Source organism: Trachurus trachurus (assembly GCF_905171665.1).
Source record: "Trachurus trachurus genome assembly, chromosome: 15".
NCBI classification, from domain to species: Eukaryota; Metazoa; Chordata; class Actinopteri; order Carangiformes; family Carangidae; genus Trachurus; species Trachurus trachurus.
The window spans coordinates 14,214,777-14,227,307 of NC_139906.1; the positions used below are offsets into that span (position 1 = coordinate 14,214,777).

Genomic DNA, 12,531 nt, shown 5'->3' on the forward strand with positions numbered 1-12,531 from the left:
GCTCCTCCCTCCTGGGCTGGTAGCCTTTCCTTCCTCTGCTCATTTCATGTGAAGAAGGCCTTGATGAACCAGCAGCAGCAGCAGCAGCAGCAGCCACTCTGCATGCAATACTGATAGTTTGGTATGAGGTCAGGCCGCTTTTGACTCACAAATGTTAATGTTTATCGGGTTCGGAGGTCAGTTTGCTTTGAAATCAATTCAGGAAATGGAAATGTACTGTTACTTGGCAGAAGTATCAAAACAAAAATTCTTCATCTGATCTCCGAAGAAACTATTAAAGTGAAAGCTCAGTTGTGTGAACTTCAATTACCAGTCAAGTTGGAATGAAAGCAAACTGTTGCAGTGCCTCTCCAAAGTCCCAAGTGTGCTTGATAATCAGCAGATTTAGACACTTTTTCTCACTCATGGTCATTAATGTTGACACTGGGCTCGCTGGTTGACTCACTGTTATTTGTTTGAAGTGGGCTCTTCGCCCCAAGTTGAACTTTTAATAATAATCCTTCCATCACTTCCCTACCTCAGGTCCCACCCGCTATTTGCAGCGTTGACCTTTAAAGCAGGAAGTTACTGTTAACACAGCTCCAGCAGCTGCGACGACAACCTGCTTTACAGCATTTTTCTCATCAAGTGCAGCACTTGTGCACATTTTCCTTTTCCCCGACTTGCCGCACATTGTGTCTAGATTATGGGGTCTGGCACTTCAAATGACGACTTCGGCTGACAAGCCAGAGACTGAACCGGCCTCGCCGTTTGATGACAACTGCATATTACAGAATTCATTTTCATTCTGCATGATTTTCATTAACTGCGAACAGCGAAGGGAGAACATTACATAAACCTCTGATGTAATTTTCTGAGCATGACTCAAAGCACTGGGGAACCCCACGCAGAAGACACATCTCAAAGCTGGTTTCTTTAAGAAAAGACAACATTGCATACATTTATTAGGGATGGACGCCAATTCCAATACATGCAAATCACCACTGTCCTTTAAATGTAGTGTTGACATTATTGCAAACACTTGTCTCCCTGCTGTTTTGTGTATTATATTTTTATTATCTTAGGATAAAAAAAACATTAACAATTACATGGGATGCCTTGTTCTGCATAATTTAACGTATACACAGTGGGAACAGGAATGGCAATGCTTTAGACATCATCACAGCCTCTTCATAACCCCACCCACCCCCAACCCACTGCCCGCATGCAGTTTGCACTGCACAAAGGCCAAAAGTCACGTGAGACAGCCTGCAAAGAGCACAAGAAGCATTCACAGTAAAGGAGGATAGGAAAGAGGAGAGGATGGAGGGGAGGGAGGAAGGGAGAGTAAAAGATGAGAGGAGAAGGGGGGGGGGAGGAAAAGAGAGGGAGTGAAACAAAGTGACTGCAGCACTGGCCTTGGTTTAGACAGGAGAAGGAGCAGCATAGTCCTAGTATATCATTCTAACTTCTCCCACACTTCAACTCCCGTCTCCTGATTGTGGTACTCTTTCCATTGTCTTTGACACAAAAAAAGTTTGTTTATATATGCATGTATATATGTATATACATATACGTATGTATATATATAAACACATTTTATAGCTACAGCACCTTTTCCCATGGGGCAACAGTGTCAATACCTCGCACATGGTACATGGCCGTGCCAAAGAAAAAAAGAAAAATAAAAAAAACAATATATTGGTCAGGATATTTTATCTTTTTTTCCCTAAAATTGGCATTTGACATGATGATATTCTATTGCCGTCTGGGGGAGGGAAGGGACAAAGGTTCTTCTTTTGAGTTTATATTCAAGTTTTCTCCTTTTTTTCTGGTGTATAATTTCTTCTTTTCCTGTTTAAAAAGAGTTCACACTTTTGTGATTTGCGTGTGCTGCTCTTCATCAAAAGGTTCATTTTCCGGATCAGAGTCAGTGGTGTCAGAGTATCGATAATGGTCTGGCTCATTGTCGCTAACGTCCGGTGTGACGGATGTCGAAGTGCTTGCCTCAGAATTCGAAGGCTCCTCCACGGCTTTCGTAAAATACAACTTCACCTGGAAATGGGAATCAAAGACAACCGACTTCAGTTCTGTGCACTGAGCATCATCACAAAAACAAACCCCCATCACTGCCGCCCCGTGAGCTTAAATCCCCCGTCCCTGCTTACCTTGAAGTTTGGCGAGAAGTAGCGGTTAGCTTTGTCTTTGTTGGCCTTGTCCAAGTCGTTCTTAGTGAGCGTCAGGATGAGGTAGTCCCTGTCGCTATCCCTGCAGCTGTCCCTGCTCTCGGCGCGCTGTGGCTGCGTCTGCGTCTGTAGCTGCGACTGCGGCTGCACCTGGCCCGGTCCGGGTCCCCCCTGCTGGCTCTCCGCGTTGTTCACGGCCCCGTTCTCCATCTTCTCCCCGCTCTCCTCTGGTCCAGGGATGAAGAAGGTATTCACCCAAAAGTGAAACATTTTGTCCTGAGGGAACAGAGATGAGGAGAGCGGATGAGCAACTGGGGTTTTGATATCATTTGTTTATGAGGATCATATTCTCACTGTAAACAAATCTCACAATAAAAACAAAACCAACTGATAGTCCGTCTCAGCAGCACTCTGACTTGCCCACAATCTTTCCACTTCAGACTAGTATCTGCTCACTATACAGTTTCATTCATAGAAACAAAATAGTCTCAGTAACTTCTTGAGACTTTACCGTCTTCATTCACTTCTGAGCCTTAAACTGCTGTAGTTTGTAGCAAACATTACACAAAATAGGGCATTTGACTATTTTTAGCCAGCGATTAATACACGTGTTGAGTTGCTGAACATTTACGGCAGAAGGACGGTGACCAACATGTTGCTCAGTGCGGTGGCTGTGAGCAAGGCCGTTCAATCCCACAACCAGACAGAGTGGCTCGCTGATGTGTTTTTAATCATTTTTGGAGAGCAGACTATGGTAACAATAAAAAATAATGCGTTTTTTTGGTTTTGGTCTTTTCACGGGATACAAATAGTGAGAAAGTGCTTAGTCACATGCGTCTTTATTGTTCTTTGACATAATGATAAACATCAGAAATAAGCTCTTAATGACCAACAAGGGCCGGGCTTATTAAACTACAATGGAGGCAACGAAAACACAACTAACCTTCTTCATCATCTTATTCTGTTTATGGAAGAACTCCACTTTGATGTCGCCACAAACTGGCAGCGGCTGAGGGAATTCGAAAAACATGTGCTTGTCCTCACGCCGCGTGTGAGCGGGGTGCGACGTGTGAATCTTCACTTTTAACTGGTACACCACAAACTGGGGATCTGCAACAAAACAAAAAAGTTGACGTTGCACAGGGGAGGGGAGGGTTGGGGAGGGACAGGGTCGGCCGGTGGGTGGGTGGGGAGGGGAGGGGAGGGAAGGGGTGAGATTATGAGATTTTTGAGGAGATGAGAAAGAAAACACAAGAAAAAGAAGAGGAGGAGGAGCGAGTGACAGAGGAGCAGGGAATGAATCGAGAGAGCGAGACAGGATACTAGTGTTATTACACGAGGTTTGACAAAAGAAACACAGCACCTCCAAACATTGTACACAACATTATCTTAACATTGAAGAGGAGAAGGGGGAGGGGGGAGTTACAGACCACAAAATGCAACACCCAAAGAGACCCAGAACCAGAGACACAGGACCCTATTCTGATAGACAGTCACGGTTTGGTCTTGGACCAGCGCAACACGTTGCATATAGAAGAATTTTAACCCTTCCTTCTTCCTGTCAGGGTGGGGGTGGTGTAGGAGATGACTTCATATGCCTGTAGGCTACTCCTATCCTGCTAGGCAACATGTCTACCTCAGACTGCTCCTGCCTGGTGGATCTCTGGGGCCATATAAAAGCAAATGAGTGAAATGATAATAATGGATGAAAGGCTCATTTACCCCAATGCCAATTCCCTTTCTTGAAGCCCTGAGGGGTCGGCTCGGTCCTGTTTTTAACGGTACTGTCCCCTTAGAGAGAAAGAAGGAGATTATCACAAGCAGGGCCTAGCTGGCCTGTCAGGGGCTTGACAGCACAGCAGACACAAACACAAGAGCTCTACACCAATATTTACAGATATTTGCATCTACATAGCTTTTCAAAAAACAACATACAGTACGTGGTTTTAAAGAGGAGATGTGCAGTTTATACATCCGATACATTGTGAGGAGGGAAGGAGGACTGGATTCAACATACAGAAATGTGATCGCGTTATTTGTACCAGGTTTATCAAACTAGCTTTTCCTCTTTTTATTGCTGCAGTGGGATAAAACCTGAGGCTAGTAAAAAGGTTGATGCGTGTCTATGTTGTATTAAGACATCAAACTCAGAATAGGGCCTTTTTTTAAAAAAAAAAAAAGAAAAAAAAAGAAAGGAGAGTTAGGAGGAAAGAGAAGGATCAATACAGTGAGAGCTGTGCAGCACAGTCAGGTGTTAGAGTGAAAAAGCCAAAGAAACGAAGGAAGAGGAGGTGTTTTTTTCTCTTTTTTTCTGACCGTTAAAAATGGACAAATTCAGATAAAAAAAAAAAAAAAAAAAAAAGCACAACATTGTGTGACTCAGACACAATTGAGCAGAAAAAGAGGGTTGTTTGACATCTTTGCCTCTTATGGCCATAACAGAGCACTATGAGAAAAAAACAAACCAACACTAAAACTAGGTGGGAAGGTGTCATCGTCTGCTTTGACATTTTACCCCGAGCTCTCACAAGACGCGTCAGTGGTATTTTAGAGGATGTGGAGAGGCTCAAGTCTGCAGTGATGTAGTTAAAGTTTTGTTTTTTTCTGAGCGGGACTGCTTTGTGTCTGTGTCACTCTGCCACTGAACACAGGGGACGACAAGTGCCACTGTTTGCGCACACACACTTTTACAACAACGTCATACCACTCGAGCTGCGAGCAAACATGCACTGATATGCACAAATCCTACAGTAACTTATTAACCCTCAAGTGCTCCGCTATTGTATGTCAAATTCGATGATAAAAGAAAAACCGCAGATCAAAACATTTAAATCCTCTCTTTTAGTTACTTCCTTGTTGTGTGTGTACACAATATTACACACTTCTCCTCTGGTAAACGTTTACTTCCATTGTGCAGAGGCTTGGCCACTACACATTAATTAATTATTAAGTAATTCCCCTGAATACTGTGACACAGAAAAGTGTCAATGAAGTCATGACATATTATTGACTCCTGAGGAAGCTAAAAAAATCATTTAAAAAAAGCTGAAATATGCACTTGCACAACTTTAGGGATTTATAAGATAAAAAATCTACAAATTATTTGGTTTCATGTGCTTTACTCTCGTGGCAGATGCCACAGAAAAAAGAAAAAAAAACACCACATCCTATGACCCTAATAACATTTGAATATTGCATTATGGCAAACACAGGGGACTTGGTTTTGGCAGAGAATGAGCTGTCCGTGTTGTAAGCAGCAACAAGAGGACTTGATCAATATGAAGCTGCTCTTTTTAGTCAAAAGGTCTAAAAATAGAGCAGCGAACTCAGCCATACTTGATTTGGTTTTAAAAGGCCGCAGCAGAGGACGACTCAGCTGTACCACAGGTGACCCGCTCTGTTCTGTGGTGCTAAACCGGCGCGTGGGTGAGAGCCCTTCAGTGCACAACGCATCCAAGGCTCTTGTTCCGGCATGCATGCCTACGCCCTAGTTTGGAGTTAGAGTTGAACCATAAGTGTTACTCACTGCAGGTGCCCCCGCTGAACATGGGGAGAGTCTCGAACACCATTTTGTGGAAGAGGAGCGCCACTGGCTTGTACTCGAGCTGGTTCTTCAGTAGGTAGCTGTAGTAGTAGACGTAGCGGCGCTGGCTCGGGATCGTTACTCCCTGAAAAACGACAGTCAAGTGTTTAGAAATCCTGAAATGAGCTTCTCGTTTTCTGTGCATGCTCAACTCCAACCAAAAGCTGCAACTGAAAATTAAAGGACTCCCGTTTGGATAATAAAATCACGTTTCCAGTTAAAATTCTAAAATATTCTCACCAGATTCTTTAAAGTGAGTATTTTCTGTTTAACATCTGATAATTATGTTTGTAGTCATGTAAAACAGACAACACATTCAATCTGGAAAATAAATCAGCAACCTAAAGCAAAATGAAAGTTTGACCCGTAGACAAAGACCTGCTGTGTTGCGGGAATTCGGTCTCAGATGATCATCTCACCTTCTTGTCCCTTGTCCTGACTTCACCGTAAAAGTCGAGCGCTTCTTGGGCCTCCAGGAATTTGCGGCGATGGAGGAGATAGGCGCAGATCATGACTCCAGTGCGGCCTTTCCCGGCCTTACAGTGGATGGCCGCCACGTGATTGTCATCCTCACTGAGCCACTGGTCCAGGTCTTCACAAAACGGCTTAATTAGCTCCAGCTGAGGAGGGTTGTGGTCTTCGAAGGGGTACTGTGCAACTGATGCGTGACGGGATGCAGGCCCACGCAGAGTTGTAACGAGAGAGGGGAGGACAGCGGACAGAGACACAGCGGCAGACGGAGGGGGGGGGGTGGAGAAAGGAGACACAGTGGACATTTTGTGAGACTTTCATGACCAGACTTAAAAAAAAGAAAAAGAAATCATCTACAGATCATATAAAGCGAACCTACCTCTGCAGTTAAATTTGGCAGCATCGTAGTGTCTTTCTGCGCAGCTGAAATGGGAAGAACACACAACACGGTTAGCCATCAAACAGAGGAAGTTAGTGAGTAAACAAAACGGCAGCTCTGGTGCGAGCAACATGTGGAACACTTACAGGTTGTAGATTTTGTAATGATTTTTATGTTTCGAATCCAAAAACCTGTGTCAAGGAGGAGAAACCAAAACAGACAGAAAATATATATTAGATCAATAGATGAATGTAGCAGCCGGTGAAAACTGAATAAGCACAAGTATTCTGTGGTGAACACGGGTCTCTTCTCCGTAACTCACCGTACTACGTCGTCTATATTGTTTCTGTACACGCCTTCGAGTCTCTCTGCAGGAAAGCCCATTGCAATGATGTTGGGGTAGATATCTGGTTCAGGGTCAAGGAAATGAACAAAGTGCATGCCTGTGGAAATGAAGCCTTTAGAGAACAGAAAGCGCCATTACCGAGGCCCCAGCACCACATATTTAATGCTAAAATCCTAACAGCCATTAACCTCTTTTAAATCAAAGAATTTCAGTCTTTGGCTTTTACAGCACTATTGCAAGAATGCAGAGATGAGCAGTAGAGCACGGGGGAATGTGAGCCAATGTCAATATGAGGGCGTTGTAGTTATGGATAGATAGGAGGTTTGCTGGTCAGTGTGTATGTGTGTGTGTGTTGTGACAGATGGCCTTGACAGTGAGAAGCAGGCAGAGAGGACGGGAGTAACAGCGCTCCTGCTCGAGCCAGGCCCACATGTGGGTGCACGAGGAGAGTCTCTGCTCCCTGACCTGCATGTATTTTTAGCGCCCAAAGTTATACTGGGATGATCGCAAATGTTCGACTTATCTCTCTTTCGCGCTCAGCTGGTCCAATTTGAATATCTAGGAGTTTGAATGCAAGGCAACATGAACGCACGGGTGAAAGGGAAGGGAAAAAAAAAAAAATTCCATCAAACAAGAATCCTTTGTGTCATGACTTGCAGGTTGCAGGTGCAGCGGGAGGTAGTCGTCGTGCTTCTATAACTGTTCGCCGATGGACAAGACACAAGTGGAACCGCACGCACCGGATTCCACTGCGAGTCTAGTTACCTCCTCGCGGCGCGTGCTGCGCCTCGGCCGCCTTTTCTTGTTGCCTCGCATCGAACGTGGCTCCACAAATTCGGAGCGGGATAGAGATGGAAAACGTCGCGGCCAATTATACGTCGACACACATTGGATCTTAAAAGGCACAAATCAGTGTCATGTTGCAGCGAAAAGGAATAATTGAGTTGGCATGCATGTCTTTGAGGCTTGCCTGCAACGCCTACCTGTAACTGAAGTCTGCTTGTCGCCATAAGCTGCGGGATTTCACACTTTAACCACTGACTAAAGGGCAACCTTTTCTACACTTCCTGTGCTATGGTGTCAAAAATAGAAAAAGCTGAATATTTCAAATTAGACGTGTCTGTTTCATTTTCAGCAAACCTTATTTTTTCCCAGAGTCAAATCACTTTTTAACTGGTCAGAAAAATTTGACACGCGCGTCTGACAACTCTGCTGAGAAAGTGACGCCAGCTCTGCACAGCCTTCATACCTGCTACTGTGCACACACACACACACAGACACACACACACACAGGTACCTGCTCATGTAAAACCACATAAAGCGCAGGGGAGAAAAAAAGGTTGGACTCGAGAACAAGTGGTCAAGGTTAACCGTACAGCGACGGACTTATGCGCAAAGATAAATGCAATTTCAAACATCTGCAGATGGGAGAAATTCAATAAAGTGCCTTTACATGGTTGTTTGCTCAACACAGGGCTGGATGCATGAAATCAACAAGCTCCTGTAACAAATCTATCGTATTGTTTACATGCTGCCAAGCTACTAGTCCCTGTAGCTCACAGCACAGTAGCCTATATGTACATACTGTGCCATAATCCCCTCCATTAATGCCTCAAAGACCTAATTAGGAGCCAAATACAGGTTTTTCTATGCTTTTTAATGGGCTACTCTAACCCTTGGACCTACTGGCAAAGTGATCCCAGTCAGACTATTATAAGTGTTTTGAAAAAGCTCCAGAGCTCCCAGGAGAGCCTCAGCCCAGGGCATGGGGGGCTTGGTCTCTGCAGCTGGGAGGAAACGCACATGCGGGACCCCCGACGGAAGCTCCAAGTAGGAGGAGAGGAGGGGTGGGGTGGGGGGGGTGGGGGGTAGGGGGGGGGATCTGCCGTTTCAGGCACGCCTTTTCTTTAAAGCCAGCCCTGCCTCAGCTCTATGCATACGCCAAATCCACAACTGAGAACGAGAGAGAGGGGGGGGAAAGGGAGAGTGGGAACCAGCGAGCGCCGAGCGAGCGAGCGAGGAGGGGGTGGGGAGGACAGGAAAGGAGGAGAGCAGAGGAAAGGGGGCAAGCAGAGGGAGGGAGAATTAGAGTGGGAGTAGTAAAAGAAAAAGAGCAAAGGAGAGGTGGTGGGTTGAGAGGGTAAGAGAGGGAGAGAGCACTCAGACAGCAACGCTGATACAAGATCACTGGCAACTCTATTTTAAGGGCAATTCCCAGAACTGTGATACTGCATTACATAACGGCAGAGAGCCCATATTGTTTTTAGACACCGTGCCAAAAATGATAAAAGGGATGGTTCGAAAGGGCCCACATCTGAACTAGAGGAGACTTCCAGCCAAAGAGAGATGCCACTTTCGAGTGTCGCGCCCCTTCACACCTGCACACCGCAGTCCTGCAACTGACAAGACATCACACGGGTCTCACCACATTGCAACGCCAGATGAAAAGCATCTGATCAAATGTTGTGATGCACACGTCTCATTTCAGCGTCTGCAGTCACACATACATCACAGTTGACACTTTGGCCTGAAATCTATTCAATCTCTAGTGGCAGTGTTGAATCAAGGCAACTCGCTCAGCTTTACATCTTCATTCTTTGAGAAAAGAAATAGAAAGAAAACAAAACAAAAAACACACTACTCAGCAGTGTTATCATCGATGCCACAATAGCAGAGCTAATTCAGTCCAGTGCAATTTTTTTTTTTTTTTTACATAATGTGCAGAACCAGATAGGGACGCAACTTATCATTTTCAATATGGATTAATCTCCCATGTACTTTTTCTTGATTAGTTGTTTAATTATCTGCGATAGTGCAAAAACACCTTGAGATGTTCAAATGTCATGTTTTGTCCCAACAAACCGTCCAAACCCTTACAGATGTTTGGACCACTGAATGGGGACCAAGATCACCAGCTACTTTTGTGATAAGAAGCAACGAAAACAACCTAAACAACAAACCGCTGCAGATTTATCTTATGTGAACTAAACAGCCAATTAATCCACAACTCGTCTCAACTCTAAAACCAGAAACATCCAACTCAAGACTCGCAGGTTGGAAAGGCGTTCAGATATCTAAGCACACATCCTCCACAACCATGACCCCTGTCACACATCAGTTTGTATTTAGTTGGCCACGGTCAACCACATCAGCTGCTAATCAGTACATCCCCCAGCCAAATAAGTAAAAAAGTACCGACTACCATACCAGCAATACAGCACCAGGGAACCAGGTCAACTATTATCAGTGGTAATAAATGAGAAATGAGTCCTGCAGAAGGGCCTGAAATAGCAAGACTTTCTTTCATTCTGGCAATGATCATATCTCCATAAATGGAAGGGGAAAACATCAATTTGATTTTTTACCCCCACTTGTACAAAAAATGATTTGATAGAATTGCATCAATGGATACTCACCAACAAAAAGGACACAGGAGAGGTGAGCCAAGATGGAGTTAACTTTGTCATCATAAACCATATTATCTACCATTAAATAAAGGTGACATATTCTCTATGGGGCGAGATCTACATTCAAAAAATAATACATGAAAGAAAAACATCTCAAGATCAATACTAGACAGGATCTACCTACCGTACCTTCAACCACCAACTGGTTTAAAGCAGAAAAATGACTGAAAGCCACCAACAATTACACAAGCTCAAAGTAGGTCCATCCACTGGCTTCAAAGCCTCGTCTTATTCGTTATTTAACCACACACTGGTGTCCGATTGAAAGGAGCTATTTGCTGCTATAATATGACTGTGACATTTTTTGCTTGCTGGTTTGACAGATCCACCATCTTTCAAACATGCTGGGTGACAGCAAAAAGCTGCGCTGTCTGACCAACTAGCCAGCGAGCTAAGTAGCTGCTAACTGCCTCACATCTCCGCTTCCCACTTCTGCTCATCACTGCAACTATTACACGGTATATTAATCAGTGTCCGGGGGTTTGCTGTGGAAATAGAAATAAAAAGAAAAGAAAAAGGAAAAACACAGGGCAAGGATACATGTTAAGTCCAAGTCGAACCCATCCTCTTGATATCTCCTTTTGTTCCGGCTGACCATTTCTTTTATAATCGCAGCCATTGTAGCAGGTGACAGGAGTCTATTTGGGATAAATGATGAAAACAGTTTTTTCTTTTTTATAGTATTGGCCGTGTGGGTCGTGTTTGTCGCAGTCAGTGGGGTCTTGCTCTGTGATTTTTTTTTTTTTTTTTTTTTTGCTTGCAGGTCCTCGCACGCAGAGACGTCGCTAGCCCGCAGAGCTAGCGGTGGCTGTGGGTCGGATTATTAGACAGGCTTCCTCTGGATCATAAAGACGGGCCTTTGCTCTGCTCCTCCGTGCAGTGCAGGCCCGACTTCTTTCCCAATCCTGCAATTCGTCTTGCAAACACCCCCGAATTAAATACATGCAGTTCGTTGTCCTCGGGTAAAAACAAAACTCTCTAGGTTTAGGTGCCGGACACGGGGCCCGAGCAAGCCGATGGCTCGGGTCGTAGCAGCCGCCCTGCGATTGACAGCGAGATGGACGAAGAGGACACTCACCACCGGTTCCCGAAATCTGAATCCAGACGGAGCTAGCTCGCTAAGCTAGGCTAGGCTAGGCTAGGCTAAGCTAAGCAGCCAGCCAGTTAGCACAGCCAGCTAGCAACAATAGCTACTGCTGTGTCTTCGATCCAAAATCCTGCTAGCGATTCAACATTGTCATCGTTTGATTGCCAAGAACACATCTGAAAAAAAGTGACAGGCTCCACCGTGGATGTATATACAGAATATATACAAAGCTCAGGAATCGTCGGCAGAGATTGGTTTGACAGCGCCTCGGTCCCGGGGAATCATCTTCTTTTTTCTCGGTCCTCTCGCTCCAGCTAAAACTCTCTCAGGCTCCCATCATGGCCTCCACCGAGGGAAAAAAAGAAGGTAGAGCAGGCTGGGATTTTTTAGAACAAATATCCCTCCGCCCTCAGCATGTAGTCCCACACAACCGAATTTAAAAAAACAGCAAAATGTCGCATGGAATAACAGCGTGTTATCAATCAGGGGTAGATATCGTACTGACAACTTTTCACAGATGTAATTGACCGAGCTCTTAAAGCGCCGCGACAGTCGAGTTATTTCGTGGCTTTTTTTTTTGGCGGAAGGATAAAGTGAGTCCGCTCGCTACGCTACGCTCCCTTCTGTCAAAGTGATCACGTGTGGCTGTAATTAGGGAAGTTTCCAACATAATGTCACTTTTCGCGGTTTAAACTGTCATTTCAGGCTGTCGCAAATATATCCTTTTGACGTGCCACTCCGTAATACATATACTGTGATGATTACATCGATAAATTAACATTATTTAACGTACAGGCAAAAACCTATAGTCAATACTAAATTATACCAACGTTGTTAATTGCATTGGCAGTGTTATTGTTTTCACTGTGGTAGACTAGCAATTAGAAAAACATCACATTTTACATAATACAATGAGAAATACGTCCATATAAATTACAACTGAAACTGGAACTGTCAACCAGTCAGTTAGCTGACCCATGGAAAGTTAACTGGTATTTTAGGTGGTGCCAAAAATGCACCGGTTCCAGCTGCT

The 12,531-nt window shown here is 44.5% G+C and overlaps 1 protein-coding gene across 2 annotated transcripts; it reads right to left on the minus strand.

Annotated features, from left to right (window-relative positions):
* Positions 1 to 1,033: 1,033 nt before the first annotated feature.
* Positions 1,034 to 11,838, minus strand: LOC310998478 (phosphatidylinositol 3,4,5-trisphosphate 3-phosphatase and dual-specificity protein phosphatase PTEN). Of its 2 annotated transcripts, XM_083988547.1 has the most exons (10): positions 10,952 to 11,838; positions 6,921 to 7,005; positions 6,745 to 6,789; positions 6,599 to 6,642; positions 6,168 to 6,406; positions 5,692 to 5,833; positions 3,888 to 3,956; positions 3,109 to 3,275; positions 2,148 to 2,441; positions 1,034 to 2,034 (listed from the first exon to the last, which is right to left on the minus strand). In XM_083988547.1, exons 1-10 carry the CDS (start codon positions 11,028 to 11,030, stop codon positions 1,849 to 1,851), a joined length of 1,350 nt encoding a protein of 449 aa, XP_083844673.1. In that variant the 5' UTR covers positions 11,031 to 11,838; the 3' UTR covers positions 1,034 to 1,848. The 2 variants fall into 2 exon arrangements, with proteins under 2 accessions (XP_083844673.1, XP_083844674.1); XM_083988548.1 differs by lacking the exon at positions 3,888 to 3,956.
* Positions 11,839 to 12,531: the final 693 nt, after the last annotated feature.